This window comes from Zonotrichia leucophrys, chromosome 6 (assembly GCF_028769735.1).
Source record: "Zonotrichia leucophrys gambelii isolate GWCS_2022_RI chromosome 6, RI_Zleu_2.0, whole genome shotgun sequence".
In the NCBI taxonomy this organism is placed as follows: Eukaryota; Metazoa; Chordata; class Aves; order Passeriformes; family Passerellidae; genus Zonotrichia; species Zonotrichia leucophrys.
In genome coordinates this window covers 29,888,496-29,910,421 of record NC_088176.1, presented here as the reverse complement: position 1 = coordinate 29,910,421, position 21,926 = coordinate 29,888,496, and the positions used below count along the sequence as shown (strand labels likewise).

Sequence of the window (21,926 nt, the reverse complement as noted above, 5' to 3'; positions counted from 1 at the left end):
GCACAAATGAGTGACAATGTTAGAAACAATAGTCACAAGCATGCCACAGAAGCAATCAATCATTCCTTTTGCACTGTCATGCAACATAGGACATGAAGTACATTGTTTTACCCATGAGATAAGAAAGGTCACATAACATCAACCAAATCCAAAACTATAATCTCTAACCTTCCTTTTCCATCCAAACTGCTTGGCTGTTTTTTGACTTAACTCCCACATTCTTGCTCACAGGCTTATGTAATTACTACTCATGACCACTATAATTTATATAGCAGCTTATCTCAAGGCAGAGTGAAGGGCTGGGAGGCTGGGCAGCTCTGCACAAAACATTACAGAGATACTAGAATTATTCTGAACAATGGTGCAATCTGGCTGCTGGTGCTGTGGAACAGCAAAGGGGAAGCTTATCAAAGTCTCCAGCCTTTAATGCTGCACAGCTTGAGGAGCCCTGGCTTTGTGTATGAGAAGAAAAACAAAAATCCCACATCAAAAAGAAAACTATTCCTGTACCTATCATTGCAGAGAAAACGACTTTTGAATTCCATCAGTGACATCAACACATTTCTCTTACTGAGCCACAAATGTTCTGTACAGCTTTTCTTTACATTGAACTTTTAAAGTAGCCAATACACACATACTGACTCTTAGTATTTCTAAGAATATTAAGAATTAATAGGGATGTCTCCATGTCCAACTAACCTTCTCCTGACAGCTGCTCCTTGAGCAAATATCAAAAGAAGTTTGCTTCTGATGGAAAACCTTTTAAAATGTAAAACATAAGCAGCTGTTCATGGCTATATGCATCACCTCTGAGAGCTTACTTACTCTTCCCTAGACAGAAAAAATATCTAAAATTGTTTTTATTTAAAAGCAGAGTATAAAGATGAAAAATGTGGAGGATACAGCTCATTATTCACTGAATTATTAGAAAGACTGGTTCAGTACATAGATCTCTGATATAAGCCTGAAAGAAAATAAACACACAAAAATCTGGTTAATAATTTTAAATATCTGCTGTGGTGGTGAAGAAGTAATTGCAACTACATTCAATTTTAAATACTGAATATGAGCCCATCTCTTGTACACATTTACAGTGCCCAGGTTGCAAATAGCTTGCCCTAATGGACACAGCCAAGTTAAAGAATGGTTTAGGGCAGTGCTTTGGAGCTGATTTCACAGCTGATACCAGCACTACCCAGACATTGAGGTGACACTGTATTTATGTACAGCTCAAGAGGATTGCTGTTTGCTAGGAAAACCAGTTGTTGTACCTGGTGTGGGACAAGAGGAGCATAAACTAAAAGTGGAGACAAAAGAAGTCCTTACCCTCATTCCAAGAACCAAAAAGCCAATCTCTTCCATCAGAGGGTACTTGCTGACCTGCTGCTGTATCTTCTCTGCTGAAGCATAGGGATCATAACTTTTCTGACCTATTTTTACATCCATTATGCAGGGCTTGTTAAACTTACGGGTCACATCTTCCAGTTTTAGATATGTATCTGTCAAAAAACCAAAACTTTTGTTAACAGTGGGTCATAGCAAAATAATTACATAGCTTCTGCTGAGCGCCTGTGGAGGAATGTGAAGAGTTTAAGGCTTAATATCACATGAATTCAAGAGTCAAATTTGTCTCTGAATGCAGGCTAAGTCATGGTCACTGACACCCACAAATTGTATTGCTATGAAAATATACATGCTTTCTTGTTTAGAAAATTGTATACAATTAACATGCATTAACCTAGCATTCAAATTCCAATTATTGCCCAGATAAAATCCCTGAGTAGCCTTTTTTAAGTCACTAACATATCACAAAGATCATTACTAACCACATACCAATGCAGGTTTGCAGCTGTGTGGCTACTTTTGCCATTCAGTTGGTCTCCTGTGTCATTTTAAAAATGAAGAGAACATTTCAGTCCTGGCCTTCAGGGGCTGAAGTGCAGCTCATTTTGCTTCTTTTTATGCCACTCCCATCTACACTTGTTTCTCATGGCACACCTTTTGGGGAAAATGCTCTTGGAATCCCAGGCTGCCTTTCATCCATTTCTAACAGCTCTTTGGCTGGACTAAGAAACCCCAAAAGTACTTGGAGTGCTTGAAGATTGAAAGGAGTATCTAAGCCCTGATGGAAACTACCATTACCAGCATGACCCCCACACTCACTATCAGAACTCAACAAGGCAATGGAGTCAGTACCCAGCCAGCTCTCACACAGCTGCTCCCACCTCCAGCCCTTGCCAGGACACAGCACAACCAACACAGCCTCAACAGTGGCCTCATTCTTTATATGTGCTGTGTAAATCCACCTGTCACCAGGCACAAAATTCAAGTCTGGTTTTCTGCCCAGTACAGCCTACTCCATAAATGTATTTCTTTGGCTTTAATGCAGTTTGACACAAAAAAAACCCATTGTATTATACCCCATTCCTGCAGTATGATCTAAAATGGGATTGAGAGAGAAAGCAAAACTAGCTTAAAGTTTAAAGAGGCACAAAGTGCCTTGTTTGAAAGCTGTACAGCCAGGTAACAAAGCAGTCCCACTCAAGATAAAGGGAACAAGCAACATTTCATTTACACTTAATAAGCAGAAACACTTTCTTAAGGAAAAGAAATAAAAGGGACTTGTACTACTTTAAGTGACTGCCACTGATTGTACAGAGCTGTGATCCCAGAGCCTGCAGAGCAGTGACTGCCAAGGGAAAGCTCAGGCTTCCAATATCAAGTCTGCAGCAAACCTACAAACGTATCTTCAATCTACATTTAGGAACAGGGTACACATACACTCTGCTAAGCTCCATCATCTGCAGCAACTTTGATTTCTATCAAGACTACACAAAGCTCATTAGCACTACAGATAGCAGAGTTGGAAGCGCAGTGTTTTGGTTGAACTGTTGCCACAGCTTTCTATGAAGAGGACTCATGATAGTGCACAGCCTTTTCAAGAAGCAAAACAAACAAAACCAGAAGTTTCTCTCCTTTAAACAGTTATTCCTACTGCCTATGTCTGACTGACTGGGGGGCACCTCCCAAAACCCAGCCCCATGGTGCACAGTGCTTTTGAACCCCCAAAGCAAATGAGCAATGTGCTCAATTACTGTCCCTTGGTTAGACCACATATTTTCACATCTTAAGATCACACTGCAAACAGAAAAAAATTATTTGCAATTGAGATGGAATATTAAGTGAACTCCATGGCACATTAAACTGTGAGGGAAGGAAAAAGCTCTTGTAGAGCTATTTGAGTTAGTGCCAAACAGGAAAGCATGAAGGCAAATCTGAGCTGAGAAACTGCTGGTACTATCACAATCTTGCTTTCAGCTTTTCCTGTAGATATTACACCATGTCTTTGGATACTGTCCTACTACTTCTTTGAAAAACAAGTCTATCAAGTGATAGCATAAGCAGAAGAAGACAGAGTTATTTTAAAGGAGCATGGCATCTAGTTTGGTGCCCACATATTCAAATAGATTCCATGGCATCCCTTTGTTTGTGTGCTCCAGAAGCTCCATTTCCCCAATATGAATTAAAAAAGCACCTAGAAAAAAAAAAAATCTAGTTTCTAATACAGCAATATCTATTTTCTCCTGAAGACACAATCTTCCAATTGTTCTACCAAAACCACCCTTTTCTTCCTGACTCCCAATGTTATACAAACACAAATTTTAAGACAGTAGATCTTTGTTTCATTCAAACCAGTAACAGGGGATGACAAGCAGAACTCCCCACCATGAACCTGCTGAATTAAGTGCTTTGGGTGGTAAGGCACAGTGATGGGATCCAAGCTCTGGAGAAACAGCAGCAGATTCCAGTCTGAATGCTTCCCCAGCACCAGAGTATCCATCTTTCCTTTCTTCCACACCACAAAGTGCTTCTTCCTCAGATCACCTGGCTGCACATGACCACGGAACCAGCCCACTCCTCCAGCACGACCTCACCCAGAGCAGGAGCTCTGGGCCATGTCCATCAGGCCCAGATAGTCAGGAAAGCTCTGCTGTTCAAACAGCCACACTCCATCTTCCCTGGGAGGAAGACTCCAAAGATCTAATCCAGCCACCAGACTGCAGACTGGAACCAGTTGTTAGAGGGAATGGCAGTGGGTTCTGAAACAAGCTCAAAAAAACCCCACAGAGCTCACAACTGCCAAAAATTAGTCTCCAGAAATGTTTTCCAAGAGGTTTGGATGAAGAGATAAAATTAGAACAGTACCATTTGGTGCAGTAGGTGGTGACCAGACACCGAAGTATTTTGGCAGATATTCCCGCAGCTCCAGCAGAATTCTGTCGCAACAGTCGGAGTCATAAACCTGAAATAAAATAGGGAGGCTTGCAGAGATCATTTTAAACATTCATTTCTGCTGCTGGGGGAGTGAGCAAGTAGCTGCATGGCACTTGGCAGCTGGCTGGGACCAAACCATGGCAACTTCCCATTGCCCCATAATTATATTTTCTTACAGTATTTGTTTTCATAAGTCTAAGATATTTACCTTACATTTAAAAAACATACAAGATGAAGATGATAATTATCCCAGTCCAACATAAATGAGTGGCATCCTTTCTTTCAAATTTTAAAGTGCAATTGATGCATCAACCCTAAGCACAATTTATGGCTCAACTTGAATAAAAATCTAAACTGTGATTGTTAACTTTAAAGCTTAACTTTTGAAAAAGGTGTTCTCACATTTGCATTCAAGACTGTGTAAGATTACTGAACTGTATTATATATCCAAATCTTTTTAATTTCTATCAGGTCAAGTATAGAAGCTCAGACTAGATAGCATTTTCTCATCTTCTTCAAGATAATTTATGCTGTAGCTACATCACACAGACTATGCACAATTCAAATATATTTCTTTTCATTTGCTTCTAATGCTTTCAGCATTTTTTTCAACTTCTGTAGGAAAAACAGTAACAGTTTGGAAACAGCAGCTGGTTTATATTCCTGAAGGAACAACTCTGCAGTTAAAATGAAGCTTTGGATATTATCTGTTATGGAATTGCATGACTGTTACCAGTTTGCAGCATGCTAAGAGGGTTTCAAAACCAATCCCTTGCCCAGACTCCCCCATCCCACCCAGTGATGTAGTTGCAGACATAGGGGATTGCCTACATCATGCTTCCACAAGCTTTGTAGACTGAAAGATCCATATGCACACCAGGTTATTACAATGACTGTCCCAGCATTTAGGAGCCATCACACCCCACTCCCCACAGAGATGTCCCAGCTGTGCTGCCATCACAGTGGTGTCATCCCCTCAGGCCTACCCAGCAACACCCAGGGTGCTGCACAGTGACCTGCCATGCTCAGGGCTCTGCTGGCACTGCAGTTCAGCCAGAGCCCACTGCAAAGCTGGCAGCAAGGCAAAACAAATGTCAGGTGCTAACAGCTCTGCAGACTTGGCTCAGCTCACTGTCAGGCCACGTTTAACCACTCTGGGGGGGATACCTGCCAACAGCAGCTACAAAGGGAGGTAATGTAAAATACAAACCTGGAGTGTTATGTTAATACAGCTAGAGAGAAAAAAAAAATGGATCTGAAGTCCACAGGCTATTTTAGAGCATGGAGGCAAGCCTTAGCTCTGCTCACCAGCGCCAGTAACTCAACACAGCACCTCATGCAGCAGCACTGCTAAAATTAGTTATGGGAGTTTGTCCTAAATTTAGGCTTCACTGCAAAAATCTCAAACTAGGTGAACTCAAATCACCAGTGTGCTTCTAACAGAGGGACTTCTCCACAGCTGAAGCAGGGCTCTCCTGGCCTTGCACCAGGCACAGTTCTGCCACCCTGTCAGTGGGCTGTGATCAAGAGCATGATACACCCATGCTGACTGTGTGCTAAGGGATGGAATTTGACCCATTCCTTGAACCAACTCATGGTATAGGCCCCATTTGAAAGAGACTAAGGCAAAGGGCTGAATCCTGAAAGCTCAAAGTAGACAAATATGTGCACAGTGTATTGCAAAACTCTGGGGTACACCCAACACCACACCCTCTGCCACTACTGTTGCTATCTTAAGTACAGAGAAGTTGCTGGGTGTGTGCCTTTAAGTCACAGTGTCACATCACAGGGCACTGACCTCTCTTCACATGCCATGGTTTGACAAGCTGGCATGGCCACTGAGGATGACACATCATTGTATGTCTAAGTCCAGTTTCCCTCTATTTTAGCATAAGCTGGTATGCTGGTACATTGATAAGATAAAAACCTTTCTTGCCCCTGTGATCAGTGTATTTATGCAACATTTCCTCACTGAGCCTCAGGGGTGCCAGCAGAGGACAGTGCTTTCTCCAGCAGACTGCAATGTAGCTTGATCTTATTTAATGAAGAAAAGAAGTTAAGGGTGGAAGAGAGGGGAAGATGAGCAGCAGGCAGATGCTGAGGCACAGCCTTGATCAGGCACAGACCTGATCCCTGCTCTCTCTGATAACAGCTCACACAGCTCTGCAGGCAGCACTTTCTGGGCCAGCACTCCAAGCACTGACTGCTGCCATCACTTCATGCTGTACACAAATAGTACAAACCCAATTTTTATTTACTGTGGTAGCTTATGATCACAGCACCTTACATCCAAGGCAGGGCACTCCACTGCACTAAAGGAGCACTAATGCTCTTTTCCCAGATGAGTTTGAGGAGATCTGAGAGGCAGAAACCATCATATCTTTTACATGGGAGCAAGGGCATATAAACAGGTCAGGACCAAGAGGAGCAACAAGGAGAAACATTGAATGCAACTGAAAAAACAGGCAAACATAATACATCATTTACTTAATTTATTAGCAAAAGATTCTGAGAAAGTGGAATGTCAGGAGGCACTTTGGTTTTTTTTAAGAGAGACAAGACCCTCGACTTACTTTTTAAAGTAAGTCAACATTAGGCCATTAAACTTTGCAACTCAGCAAGTAATTATGAGTATATTCCTGTGTATTTCAAATAGCAGGATACAACAAAGATACTCAGATAATTTATAATGGGATGTAATAGGCCAAAGTCGAGACCAAATGGGGAAAAGAGCTCCAGAAGCAGTATCTTCCAAGGAGTCTATTCCTCAGTAACCTGATATAAAACATTTTAAATGGAGACAGAACTCCCAATAATGCATTTTCCAGTATCACTACTTTGACATAACAGAACTAACTGCATTACTTCTGTCTCTCAAGAAGTTATCTTGCTCTCAGAACCAGTAAGAAACTCCTCTCATAACTGACATAACATTTACAAGGCACTTATTTGACCTTAATACAGACCTCAATCTTAGCCTGTAATGTATTCACATGTCAAACAAGAATAAGCACTCAATTAATAAAGATCAGAAGAAGTCATTTGGTGTGGGCAAAGCAACAAAACCAGACATTTCAGGAATTATGCTCATTGCTATGCAGGACAGAACCACTTCTGTTCATCAGAACTGGGCCTCATGAGCAGTACACTTCATGGGCATTTGTTCTCATTTCATACAACCTGGTAGCAAGTCACAAAATACCAAATAGAAATATAAGCATGATAAAACCATCCCTAAAGCTACAGAAAATGCACCTCATGCCCCAAAATGTATTGCTACCAATACTGCTGGAAGATTCCTGAAAAATGCAGGTTATCATTCACCTCAGGAAAACCTTAATAAATAAACCATTAGATTTTTACTTACACCAGCAATATTCCAATTTTACTTCAAGAAACAGAACTTTTTTTTTAATGTAACAGCGGAGGTCCATCTCTCCAGCCAACATTGACAAATACAACCAATTTCTGTGTTAGCATATATAACATCTTTATCCAATAAATCAAGAAATGCAAAACAACTCTATGCCAGCTCAGCCTGGGGAGTTATCCCTTCTACACATCACAGGCTACATTCTTCCAATAGCACAGACTGGAGACATAAAATGTCCCCAGAAAAGCAAGTAAATAGGATGCTGACATCTGGAGAGCTCACAGCATGACCATTACAAATTACAGCCACTAACTCACAGGAGGAACATGCTCCAGATATGTTCTGTGGCAGCTCAGATATTCTAATAGACACCATGAAGTCATAATTTCCAGTCATGCAGGACTTTTAATTCTGAGGCTTATTTACCATCCCTAAGTTTTTTATCCAAAGTACACTCTGGGGTTTCCTGTAACAGATTAATCTGCTTTTAATGCAAAGAGGGGCTGCTCAGGACAATGGGAATGTTCTTTTCCTCATTTAAAACACAACATTCAGAGTTTTTTTCTAAAGAGTAGCTAATGAGTTAAATGATAGAAGGAGGGTAAAACAAGTGTTTAAATTTCAACAGGAAACTAACTATAGCAGTACAGACCTGTCTTGAAATGTCCTGATGAAAAAATACCACTTTGACAGGAAAGTAATCTATAGAGAACCTTCTAAAGTGCATTCAAGAGCCAGTTTAATAGAATTTGTATTTTAAAGCTGTATTTGAGTAGGAAACTTGAAGTGTCAGAGCAGGCACATCAGTCTGAAGCATCACCTTTCTTTGCTGCCAGCTACCATAAACTGTCCCTGAAGGCAGCAGCACTACAGCCTGCAGAGTCTCACATTACACAGCCAGCTGCCAACATCAGGCAGAGAATTCACTGTCCACCTTGGGATTTGAGACTTTTTTTGAGCAGTTAATGCAGCTAAGTCATGCACTTAAATTAGCAAATGCAAGATTTACAGATGCTAGGGCAACCTCAATTCCCTCTTCCATTGGGAATGTATTATATCCCAGACTTTAATTACCTGAGCACACACTGCATTTCCCTCCAGACTCTTACATCAGCCAGTTACACCAGGCAATGGCAAGGGTCAAAAAATTGAGGTTGAAACAGCAGCTGTGATTTCAGCAATTCATATCTGCTTGGTTCTACAACTCAGACAGCCCTGGGTTTTTTCTGAAGTGGTACCATCATGGTTTGAGCTGTGTCACAGAACCTGTTTCCACAAAAATGACTGGCATTGAGCCAGCTCTGCTTGTATTCAAAATCTCACAACTTCAGAAGTTAAATATTTGTGAATGCTGTTATATTAAATGCTATTATAGCAAATTGTTTAATTTACCATCTAATATGCAGCCATAATAATGAGATTGCAATAATTTTCACGGAAAATACACAGGGAGCACTCCCTGATGGCTCATGGTGAGTTTTTCAACAACCCTCATCCCCAAGTCCTTCTCCCAGGGCTGTTATCAATCCCTTCTCCCAGGGCTGTTATCAATCCCTTCTCCCAGGGCTGCTCCCAATCCCTCTCCTCCCAAGCTGCTGCCCTGCACTTCCCTTGCTGAGCCCCTTGAGTTTCCACTTTCCCACTTCTCAAGCCTGTCAGGGTTCCCCAAGATGGCCTCCCTTCCCTCAAGTACATCATCAGTGACAACATTACAAGCCTGTCTGGGTTCTTTTTAAATCTGGAAACTAGAATTCTTTTTGGAGATTGAATTTATTCTGTTTTTCTTTCAAGTAGGCAACCTACACTTTCCTCATTCTGTCAGTTCACCAACCATATCTTACTTTTAAATGAACTTATAATGAGAAACTATTTTCTGTCTAACACTAACATGTATTAGTAAGCTGATCCATATTCTAAAACATTCATAATTAAAGTCTAAACTGTATTTGATCCAAGCTGAAAAAGCACTTGCATGACCCTCCAGCAGAGCAGGAGCACTTTGCTGGGTCTTAACTCAATTTAACATACTGTGCACTTTACAACCATGCATTTTCATTTATTTCCAACCAGATCTACTCTTGGTAAGGAATATTGCTCAAAATCAGGTTGCTGAGAGAACTGGATTTTTTTTCCTGCTTGTTTGCATAGACTACAGACTACTCAGTCTGTTCCAAACTCCACCCAGTTGTTCCATAATTGCATCAAATTGCAATAATGGCCTTTTACTGTCTCCCTTTTTAAAGGGTTTCCTAGCTTGATTAAAGTGGGTTGTAGTTGATTCTGTGATACACAATCCTCAAAGAGCATGGGAAACAGACACTCACCAGATCCTCCTAGGTTCACTTTCTACTGTGTGGTGTGTTTCTTCCAAACTGGTTTTTGCTGCAGAGTGCAAGAACCACAAAAATCTGCCATATTTTCCAAGTCCTACTGGCCAGTCATTTAATAGTACAAAAAAAAACCATTTATAGAGCAGTAGGAGCTCAGCAGATTCTTACAGCTACACTTCATCTTTCATCTCTGTCACACAACTCCTAATGTGAAACAAGATCTGAATTCCAGCTGCCAGTATTTCACAACTTTATCAAAACACCATTTTCTTCTCATTAGTTAAGAATTTCTATGTGTCCTTGCTTTTATTACCAATGCCCAGGCTCATGGTTAAGAGGCAACTTCACATGCTGGTTTGCTCATTTCCCCAGCAAAAGAGGATTCCCTCTAGACAATTCCTGAGCAGAGGAGTGATGCTGAGGGCAGGAATGAACTGCATCAGAACATGCTCACTGTGTTTGCCAGCAGGCAGTGTGGACACTTCAGTACCAGTATCTCCTGTGGCAGATCCAGATGCACCAGAATGAGGCACAGCCAAAGATCCTTTGGAGCTACAGCTCCCAATGCAGCAGCAATGAAAGGCATGGGCAAGGCATTGCTTCTCCAAAACAAGATGTTAAGAAAAGCAGGCATCCTGTATTTATGTCCATACAAGACTGCAAATCAAAACCTCAGCCAGAGACGTGAGCACAGGATAAGGATATTTTAGTACACAGCAGCAGCACAATGGCCATCATCCACTCCTTTTTCAGCCAAGGATTATCATCTAAATCAGGAGTACAAAAGCACTTCACTGAGCTTACAAAATAGGATAACTTATCCTGAAACAAGACGTACTGTGCCTCCCCAGCCCCTTTCCTTTCCTGTCAGTAGCACAGAACAGTTTATGGAACACAGGCTGCCTTATCATGATTTATGCTATATGGGCTTCAAGGGAGCTGAGCCTTATGACTCAGTTCTTGCAATTCTGTGCAAATTCAGGCCAAAACCCATCTTTCAGACTGCTGCCTTCATTTTATGCCATTTGAGGGGGTGGGGAATCACCACAACTCTTCTGCACTGCCTAAAAGCTGTTGGACTTATTAAAATTAGTAAGAAAAGAAGCAAGCATTGAGCAGGAATGAAAAGACATAACCCAGGAGCTGCAGCAGGTTATTGAGAACAGAATAAATAAAGCAGTAAGGAAAATATTATTGCTGATGGTCCAAATGGGCACAATTCCTGAACATTTCTTCTCTGCAACCCCAGAAGCACAAGAACTGTGGTTTCAGAAATATTAACATAACTGGGTTTCACTAATACATTACTCCCTGGTTACAAACTCAAAGACTGACTGTTAAAAAAGACAGCAAAAGCTGCAAAACAATATCCATCCTGCCTGGTATCAGCTAGTGAGTTCTGAGGGAAAGCAAAACAAACACAGGTCATTGCCCTATGGAAACTGTATTTCAATGCATCCAAAGGAAACTTCAGAACAATTGTGCAGCAACCACAAAACCATTCCTTCCTAGCTTTCAAGTGCCTAACTCTCACCTAACCATTGTAAATCTCTTTCACATGTTGGAGCTATTTGTGTCTCCTATATCCTGGCTTTGTTTTTAGGACACATAACAAGAGTGAAAAACATTTTCTGCTATCTCTACTTGTAACAACTTCCTTGCATTCAGACTCAATGTCAGCAGGACTCAAACCCTGAACTGCTAGAGCAGTTAACAGAGCCATCAGTGAGTGGGCAGGGTGGAGGATTTGTTAACCACAAGAGCCAAGTGATTAGCTGAATTATCTTTTCACTCTGCTGTGCAGTTAATCATCTCCCTTGGTTCACAAGCATTGGCCAGAGGTAGGAGTTACCAGAGCTGAGCTGGGACTGGGAGAGCCCTGTCCACCTTTTCAATCCAACTTCCCAAAATCACCCTTGCACCTGGGACAGAACTCTCTGAAAACCTGGGTACAAATTGCATTACAATAGCCTTGGAAACCTTATACCATTGCAGCAATGTCACTTGGAGCCATGGCATGGCAACACCACTAGAACCAGCTGGGACAATTCTGAGGTACAGCCAACAGGGAAAAAGGAAAAGGAAAAGGAAAAAGGCATCCACTGGAAGCTGCCCAAGCTGCAGGAGCTTTCCCAGGACAGTTTTCAGCAGGTAGCAGGAGGAGGGAAAGTGTACTACACATCCCCCACGTGCCATACAGTCACCACAGGCAAACTGAAAGGCAATTCTAATAAAAGTTTACAGGAACATTTATTGATCTGTTAAGCATAAAATCCCAGTTTATTAGCTGTTCCACTAGCAAAGTTTAAATTTCAGTAGGCCATGCTCAGAAAAGTGACACACAGTAACAGGTTCACAGCAGCACTGAGTGAAAGCCAAGATCAGAAGTCGGAGTAGCCATTTTCAAACAGTTCAGCAACTTTCTCTGGTTCCACTGAACATTAAGAAACACTCCATCTCCTCATGCTTAACACACAGCTTGTAGGAAACCACAGTCACAAAGATAACAACTGTAAATTCTCTCTTCCTCAGTTTTCATAGAATCACAGAATGCTTTGGGTTGGAAGGGACCTTAAAGACCCTCTTGTTCCAACCCCCTGGTATGGGCAGGGACACCTTCCACCATCCCAGGCTGCTCCAAGCCCTGTCCAGCCTGGCCTTGGGCACTGCCAGGGATCCAGGGGCAGCCACAGCTGCTCTGGGCACCCTGTGCCAGGGCCTGCCCACCCTCACAGGGAAGGATTTCCTCACAATGTCCCATCTAACCCTCCCCCTTGTCCAGTTCCTCAAGGGCCTTGTCCAAATTCCCTCTCCAGACTCTCTTGGAGCCCTTTTAGGAACTGGAAGGGGCTCTAAGCTCTCCCCAGAGCCTTTTCTTCTCCAGAACAACCCCAATTCTCCCAACCTTTCCTCACAGCAGAGGTGCTCCAGCCTTCCCATCACCTTGGAGGCCTCCTCTGGACTCACTCAAAGAGCTGTGCTGGGGACCCCAGAGCTGGAGGCAGCTCTGCAGATGGGGTCTCACCCATCCCCAGCATCCCCTCCTTGCAGCCCAATCCCCCTTTTAGTGCCCACAAAAGCAGCTGTCCTGTTTAAGGGTTGACATTCCAGCATCCTCCCTCTCGTACAGGACAACAGTTTGTGCAATGCTGCATTCCTGCCATGACAAACTGAGGAAAGCCCCGTGCTGGAGAGCTCTGAAATGCAAAGGCAGAGCTGTTCTAGCACAGAGTGCTCTGGGGCACAGCCTGCAGGGCAGGGACAGGAGCCCCACACCCAGCTGAGCACTGCCTTACCTCACACAGTAACTTTTTCAAACAACACTATCCTCCCATTTTTCAACTCACCTGGTGCAACAGATCACTGCAGGAGTGCTGAAAGGTTTCCTCCTTCTATCAACACTGCTGAACTAAATCAGAGCGTTTCAGCAAGGATAAATGAGCCCTGGCATAAATCAGGCTGAAGCCAAATCCCAAAACACACTGAGGAGCAGGCCACTGCTGTGCATTTCTCAGCACGCTTGCATAGGCAGCCTACCATGAACTCACACTGCCTTTTACCAATTTAGTCTCTCTAACTGCAAAGACTACATTTTCAAACAACAGTATTTCCCTGTTCCCACATCCCTGTATATTGCTGCCTCCCAAAACCCCTTTAAAAGGAGTCCTTTGGAGCACCTCCACCTACACAGAGCATTGCCATTACACAGAAACAACTGATCAGCAGTGCAGATAGCCCTTAAATAAACACCACCCTTATGCCTCAATTAGTTTCATTCCCTTGTTGCTCATACCTATTGAAAACAAAGTATTTTGGAGCTATTCAAGGTTAAAAAAACTGGTATTTTTCTCACACAGATAAGGGTACCAGAATACCAAGCAAAACACTCCATGGCTGTGCAGGCAATGCTTTTAAGGAGTTCATGCCCTCAGGTACAGCAAGGGAGTTTGCAGAAACAAAATTAAAAGGTTATTATTTTGATTAGATAATTACTCAGATTTACAGAACTCAACAGCAAGTGGACATTGCAGCTAGAAAGTCACACTCCAACGAGAAGTTAAGCAGTGCACAGTAAGCTATTAACAAACCAGTTAAGCTATTAACAAACAGCTCATTGTTTTACTGTGTTTTATCATAGAAGGTATTCATGATAATCTTATCATGCTGGTTTTCCCCTCCCTCAACACAGGGCAAGCCCCTTCCCTAGCAATAGAGAATGAGACATAGTGCTCTAGTAGATAAAGTTTAATTGGTGAAATCATCTCTTACAAAGAAAGACCTCTATTTTTGACTGCTAAAGGTAAAACACTGAATGAAGAAAACAGAAAGGTAACCTGACAGCAGCCTGAGCAGGAATTACTTCAGCAATTTTCCGGATTTGATAGAGACCTGTGAAATTCCTCCAAACTTCAACTGCCACCTGCTTCTGAGCAAGTTTTGGATCACTGACCAGTACTTTGCAGTACATGTCTTCCTCAAGTTTCCATTCCAAAACAGAATCCCATTTTGTTTTGGCTCTACTGGTAAGTATTTAGCACCATGCTCAACAGAAAATAAGCCATCAATAATAAGGGAAAAAACATCTGATTCACTGACAGACTTCTACCTCTGTCATGTTCACTTATCAGGCTGCAAGCAAATCCAGCAGTTTCAGAAAAGGAGAATTTTTTGGTCAAAACAGAAGATAATATCCACCTGGTATCACATTAAATATATCAGAGTTCCAGTCAAACTTGTCCCTTAATGCCTCATTATCATCTATCACGACACATTCCCTGCAGCTGCCAAGTGCTAGGGCTGCTCACTGAAATACCATTTCCTGCTTCTTGGAAGAACTTCTGCTTCAGATCTGCCATAGCAGCTCTGCAGCTGACTCATCAGCTGAAACTGAGACATGCTCCCCTTCCTGCTACCATAAACCACAGAGCTTCTCAGTTACTTCCCATGAGGAGGTGTGCTGGTCCAGAAGGAAAGATTCCCTCCTTGTTTCTCACCCAGGTACTGGGGCACTAATTTTCATTCATGCTAGAATAAGGTGGGATGCAAAGGGGAGCAATAACTCACATAGCTACACACAAAACAGTTCTAAGCACATATGAAAAAACAGGAGCAGAAATTAAAAAAAAGTCACAATTAATCCATATATGCTATTGGACAACCACCTGCTTTGATCTTACCAACCAACCTGCTGTTTTGCTCTGACAAAGGGAGAGCTTGGGACTCATCGGGCTCATTTCACTTGTTTCATTTCAAACAATTCCCTGTCTCAAGGAGCACTAAAATTATCCTTCCCTCCATCTCTGGAGGCTCATCAGCCTTCTCCAAGGTGATAATATCTCTGATTACAGCCCACAAGACGGGCTGAACTCAGCCACCAAAGCAGGGCAGCCTTGCTGTTGCTCCCTTTTCTTGTCAGCTTAGTCCCCTAAATTGCCAGAACACTACCAAAAAAAAAAAGGAAGTTTTGCCATCTTTTAAATAGGTCAAATTAGTTCATAAATGTCCAAAAAGCACCATCATGGTACAAGGTAAATGGCAGGAATGGGAAGAAAGGCATTTATTTCCCTTTTGGCAACAATGAGCTATTGGACCAGCTCAAGCTGCACGTGGAACTGTACCCTACCCTGAACCTCCCAACCCAGAGCAATTATCATTCTGTATGATATTATCTAGTGCTCAGCTGTCTAAACCCACATCCCACAGCTCCTGCCTGAGAGTAAACATGACAGCAGGTAATCACTGAAGAGCAACAAATCCCCAAAACCTTTCTCCTGTAATTTCACCACCACAACACCCATGGACGTGCTCTCCTTCCCTCCTCCCACTAAAAAGCCTCCTAATGCACACACAACTAACCATGTCTACAACTTTGCCTTTCTCTGTTATTTTATGGCTTATAATCAAAATTAAAAAAAAAAAAAAATCAGTGTTTGAAGCAGCCCAGCAAAGCCTCAGGAGACAGAACAGAAGCTTACTCTGCAAGTTACCAGCATTGATATCTGGTTCTCCACAGCCAATAACAAGCACACTAAAACAGACACCCCCTCTCCAAGACTCTGCCCAGGTGATGCTCACAGCTTGTCACACGAGTCTAAGCTTAAACAGGCAAAATTATCAAGTCTCTGATGTGAAGAGTTCATGTGCAAGCAATGCCTGAACTCAACCCTCTCACCTGCAGGCTCTAGGCAGGGACAGCATGTTAGTGCCTTTGCCTGAGGATTTCACAGCACAGAACGCAGCCTGGTGCCTAAAGGAGTTTGTTCAAGCTTCCTCCTTCTACTCAGGTTACCAGTCAGGCTGGATGGCATATTTTTTAACCTCATCTCAATGGGAGTCACAGAGAAACTCAGAAAAATATTTACATTTAACTGGCTCCTAATAGGTCAAGATTACTGTCCTGTCCTATCATGAGAATTATCAAATATTGCCAGTATGCAAACACACTGTTCACTTAAAGCACTTTGCTTTGTTTATGTGAGACATTTCCATGAAATCTGCAAGGTCTTTTGGTAACTTAAATAAATACCCTTTTAGGGAAAAAGAAACCTACCAACCAAAATCCAGGCCAAACACCACAACCAGCAGAGGGTCTCAAGACTCCTCTTACATCAAGCATGAAAATTTTAATAGCTTTTTGTACCTAATAAGCCATGGAGAGGCATGGCATATCAACCTGACACACAAAAACCACATGACAGACTGCCACAGGCAGGTAGCACAGAGCAGGCTCTACAAATTGGTCACAGGAAAGCAACAGCTTTCCTGGTGTGCACTTGTTACTGACAAACCAAACTGAGGATAAGCAATAGGAAAAATGCAACAAATAAAGTTAAAACAACTTGAGAGGTTTGATATTTATTGACTTTTTAAAGGAGCTGAGTTTTAATACAGTGAACAGAGCAATACTTCTAGCAGTGAACCAGGTTAGGAAGAAGCATAAAACATGCTAAATTTAGATGTAAGCAATGAGAGACTCAGCTATGTGAGAAAGCTGGGATCAAACATACAACCCTTTAAACACAGACAGGAGATAAGGCTTTTCAGTAAAATCTTAGATGGTGTGTAAGTCTGCTGTCCTATGAACAACCAAACAAGCTTAAACCCTGTGAGTGAAGTAGGTCTGAAATGCAAGAGCAGAAAGTTCCAGAGAGGACACAGATAGCATGGCAGGGGATTCAGGCTGCACTTTCCCAAGTGCAAGGATAAGGATTTACTTCTGCAGGCAGCACAGCCCCCATTCCACCCTCCCCACACTGAGGGACCCTCACCTTGCTGTAGAACTCCTGCTCCCTGGGCCCACGGGGTGGTGGCTGCAGCTGCTTCAGCACAGTTCCATCTGGATGCTGCAGTATGCCTACAAGAGAAGCATTTCCTTCAGGGCTCAGTTTTAACAGGTACAGCTTTCTTTTTGCCTTTTTTTCCCCCAAGAAATAGTGATTTCACCATCAAGGACAGCCTATTGAAAAGCTGCACTGTTTCCACTGCACACATAGTAGAGACAAAATTATCAGAATTATCAGCTCCTACATATAACCCTTAGCAGAGGTTTGCTTGCATTCCTTTTATTTCTACCCACTGAATAATTTCCTGGGTGTAGCTCTGCCCAAGGCCAACACAGTACTGGGATTTGACATTAAAACTTCCACCCCCAAAAACCCCATCATTAACTAAAAGAGATTACACAGACACTCCCTTTTTAAATAATTCATAAATTGTTCTCCAACAATGCCAAGACTTGAAAGGAGTAGCACATTTCATGCATTTCCCACTACTAGAGCAGAAATAAATGTCCTGTGGATGCACATCTACACTAGTGGCACAGACAGAGTATGTCTTTACTACAAGAAGTAGCATCCCTACAGCACTCCAAGCTATCAGGTGTATTTGTATCACTCATAATTACAGTACAGAATTTCATCTCAGCCAGGCAACACCTCCATCAAGCCTGCACAAAACCCCCTCCAAAATGCCCTCATGAAACAGCCTTATGACTCTCCAGTCACCAGTATTTCTGAAGAACTGCAGCTTGAGTATCTGAGGATGCTCAAGACATAGATGTAGGCAAGAATGGAGAAAAGTAACTGCATCCCTCTGAAATGTGTCCTGTGTTGCACCATTAGGTTCAACAGAAAACCAAAAACCCACTTCTGGAAAAGAATTTTTCTCCTAGGATTCATTTCTAGCATTTCAGACAGTAATTTATTTTGCTTAGAAGAATAGAAAAAATGTCAACTGTATCCAAAATAGGTTCTATTTTCAACTGAGAAAATGTGAGAAAACAGAAAAATGAGCCTGGAGCCTTGCATCCCAAAGAGAGTTTGCAGTTGTAACAGCAATTGTGTTTTTCACTCCTCAAAAACCATTATCTGTGAATGGCTCTGTTGTGCAGTCTTGGAAACTAAACAAAGTTTTTAGAGACCAAGATATTTACTTTAAAACGACCACCAGACTTAGAATAGTTGTTTCAACAGTTTGCTATGCCAAAGATTTGCTTTTAAAATTTGCATTAAATAGCTCTCAAGCCATGCTTCTTGCCTAAAGTTGGATTTTATACACTTTTCAAAACTAGAAAAATATTGCCACACATGTGCAGGCTACCACAACACAAGGGGAGCTTGTGTTAGCCCTCCCTGTACCCTTTTGCATGTGCTGGTAACCACTCTGCAAAGAGCACCCAGTACTTCGATGGCACATGGGAATTGTTAACAATCACATTAAAATAAAATAGGTTAAACATTAAAATGGGTTTTAGAACACATGCTCCTCAAAAATCTGCATTTTGCCTTGGATAAGCAGACAATCTACAAGGTAGAAAGATGAGGCAAAGACTCCTGGAAGCAGAATCTATACACTATTGGGTTATACATATTATTTGAAGAGTTGAATATAAACTGACATCCAAAGTTCCCTCATTCTCTGCATTCTAGAACACTTACTGAATTATTCTGTCACTGACACTGGGGCAGGCCTGAAAACCAGAACCATGTTTCAGCATTCACCACAAAGAGGTAAAATCCATAACCTTCCTTCCCTCTGGTCTACAAGAAGCACAGATCACCACCACCTGCAGATCACACCAACAGATGGATGCTGGCCATGGGTTTGTTGTAGGCTTCCTGGGAGTTTTTCAGCACAGACAGGGAATAGGACTGTTTCAATATATGAAAAAGCAAATTAACAGAACTCTGCTGAAAATAAAACCCTGAAATATCTCACAAACATTTCTCCCTGGCTGTGGATGCAAAGCTTGCTGCCACTCTGAAATGAGCAAGCAAGTGACTCTGAGGGACACCAGCCCCTTTAGCTACAGAACCCCACCACTGTTTGGGGACCCCCAGCATTTTGCAGGCACCACACTCAGGCAGGTGCAGGGGGCTCTATAGGTGCCACATCCCACCAGGTGCTGTCTCTCTCTGCCTGCCTAGGGAATGAAGCTACAGCCCAAAGTCATTACTTTACTCACTACACATGATTTATCTGGGAAGCACTACTGCACACAGCATTCAACAAAAGGGCACTCACAATGCACAGCAGCCTAATGTCTACACATGCAGGCAGAGAGGCTCTGAGAGGCCTTTCTCTGCAAGGCAGTCACAGGGAACAAAGGGGGAAAGGAAGGTTATTCAGGAGAAATTTTACTGTGTACTTTTACTAAAAAAAGTAAAAGTTCAAAGTACTTTGGATACCTTCAAGTCCTCTGTCTGTTTGTAAGTGGGAATAGAAGGGAAAATCGAGTTATAAAATGAGAGCTGTGAGTACCAGAACAGCTTTGGTCTTCACTTCAATATAAAACAGTTTCCAAGAGGAGAACATCAACCATGGTGGTGCCTCTGCAAAAAAGTCTTGGTCTTGCCCATGAGATGCAGTGGAGCAAGCTTTACCTAACCCATTGCAGTGGCACCCAAAATACAGATGATCACCTGTGCTGTTTGACCTCACTGCAGTAAGACTGATGTGCCAAAGGTGAAGCTCTCCCTGACTGAGGCTTTTTTTGCCTGATCCCACCTCATGCTATGATGCATGAACAGGGAACACACACACCTTCCAGAACCCAATGCACCTCCACCTGCATTTTATTGCAATGGGGCAAGAATTACTTTTCTGTGGAGATTATCAGCAGCAAGACATGCCATGGAAACAGCCTGCAGATAAGACAAACTTACAGCACCCTTAGTGTATAATTCCAGTCAGTGATGATCTAAAAGGTTCTGAAGTTCAGCCCTTGGCAGGGGCAGAGAAGAATGTTTTTTGTTGAGATTATCTGCAGCAAGGCACACCATGGATGCAGCCCTAGATAAGACAAACTCCCAGTGCCATTAGTGCTGTAATTGCATTCACTGAGAGCTGACAGGGTTCTGTAGCTCAGCCCTGGCCTGTTCAGCAGGGGCAGTTCCTACAGCCAGGGTCCAAAGGCAATATGCCAGCAGGTGCCCATTATAGCTCCTCTCAGAGAGCACAGTGCAAACTGAATGGATGCACACCTTCCATCTGGCCGAGAGGCAGGACTTACCCCAAATGCAATGTCCTGGAAAGGCGAGAAATGCCATTTGGCAACATTAACTTGGCCACTTGCTTTGGCACTGACCACTGCCTATGCTAAGAGGCCCCTCCATCAGAAGGGCCAACACCTTACTCCTCACCATGGAGCTAAAACAGAAATTTAGAGCTGGGGGAGGCACACTGTATCCTCATGTTTTGGTATTATTAGATCACTTCCTAGCCATTGGCTCCAATTTATCATCAAATAAACAAGCAAATAACTATAGCTTAGTAATAATTTGCTGAAGTTTCTGGTGGCCACAGGTCCAGGTGGTCCCGTTAGATAAGTCACGTTTCTGACATCTGTTCTGAGAAAACCAGCATGCTGTCACTTCAATCCCCTTTTAAAAAGGTGCCTGATAAAATGAAGCTGAACGGCACAAGTCCTTCGGTTTAAGGGTGCCCGATAACCACCACGTCCTGACAGACTAACGCCATTTAGGAAAAGCACCAGAAGAATGAAATTCAGCAGGGGTTTCACCGCTCCATCCGCGGCCCGTGTGTAGCGGGGAGCTCACCGGCCGCCCCTCCGGCCTTCCCGGGCCGGCTCCGGTTCCCCGGCGCTGCCCCAGGCCCAGCCCCGGCCTCCCGCGCTGCCGCGGCCCCTCGGGCGGGCAGGTGCGCCCCGAGCCCGGCGGGGGAGCTCGGCAAGGGCCGGTCCTGCGCTCGGCCCCCGGCGCCGCTCCCGCCCGCACCGACCCTTGCCCCGGCAGCCACAGAGCTGCCCCCGCGCCGCCGGGCCGTGAGGGAACGCGAAGCCAAACCCGCCGGTCGCAGCCGGTCTGGGAGCATTCAGCTAAACGGAGGGGAGGGTGGGGGTGGGAAGAGCTCCCTCGCGGGTGTCCCGCCAGGCCCGCCGCCCCCTCCCCGCGCCCGTCGCCGCTCACCGCCTTTATCCTTGCCGTACATGTGCCCGGCCACTTGGTGCGACAGCGGCACGCATCCGTTCAGCGCCCGCCGCCGGCCGCCCCCCGCCGCCGCGGGGCCCGGGGAGGCGCCGGGCACCGGCTGGGCCGCGGCCTCGGCCTCCTCCGACTCGCCGCGCCCGCCGCCCGCGCAGCACCCGCGCCCGCCCTCGGGGCGCCCCGCCGGCCGCGGGGGCTCCGTGGCCATGTCCCGGCGCTGGGGGGCTGCCGGCGGCGGGCGGGGGATGGCCGCGCTCTGCCGGCGGCGGCGGCGGCTGCGGCCGGGCCTCAGCGGGCCCTGCGAACCAGGACGCGGGCGGCGAGGGCCCGCGACTCCATCACCCCGCACCGCGCCGTCCGCCCACCCCGCGCTAGGGCTGGGGCAGCGGCAGCGACCGCCGCCGCCCCGCCCCGGGCGTGGCTCCGCCTCCGCCGCCCGGCCCGGCCCGGCCCGGCCCGGCCCGCAGCGGGACCGCCGCTGTGCTGACGATGACGGTGGCCCTG

General features: G+C 44.3%; 1 protein-coding gene across 2 annotated transcripts in view; it reads right to left on the bottom strand.

Annotated features, from left to right (window-relative positions):
- Positions 1-21,797, bottom strand: part of IPMK (inositol polyphosphate multikinase) — a 31,356-nt gene extending 9,559 nt beyond the window's left edge. Inside the window, exons 1-5 of one of the 2 annotated variants that reach the window (XM_064716493.1) lie at positions 21,676-21,797; positions 21,405-21,478; positions 17,247-17,332; positions 4,207-4,303; positions 1,327-1,499 (exon numbers count right to left, since the gene is read on the bottom strand). In XM_064716493.1, coding sequence (XP_064572563.1) covers positions 1,327-1,499; positions 4,207-4,303; positions 17,247-17,332; positions 21,405-21,426 — 378 coding nt within the window. In that variant the 5' untranslated portion in view covers positions 21,427-21,478; positions 21,676-21,797. Of the gene's footprint in view, positions 1-1,326; positions 1,500-4,206; positions 4,304-17,246; positions 17,333-21,404; positions 21,631-21,675 lie in introns of those variants that run through there. The other variant, XM_064716492.1, reaches the window with a different exon arrangement.
- Positions 21,798-21,926: the final 129 nt, after the last annotated feature.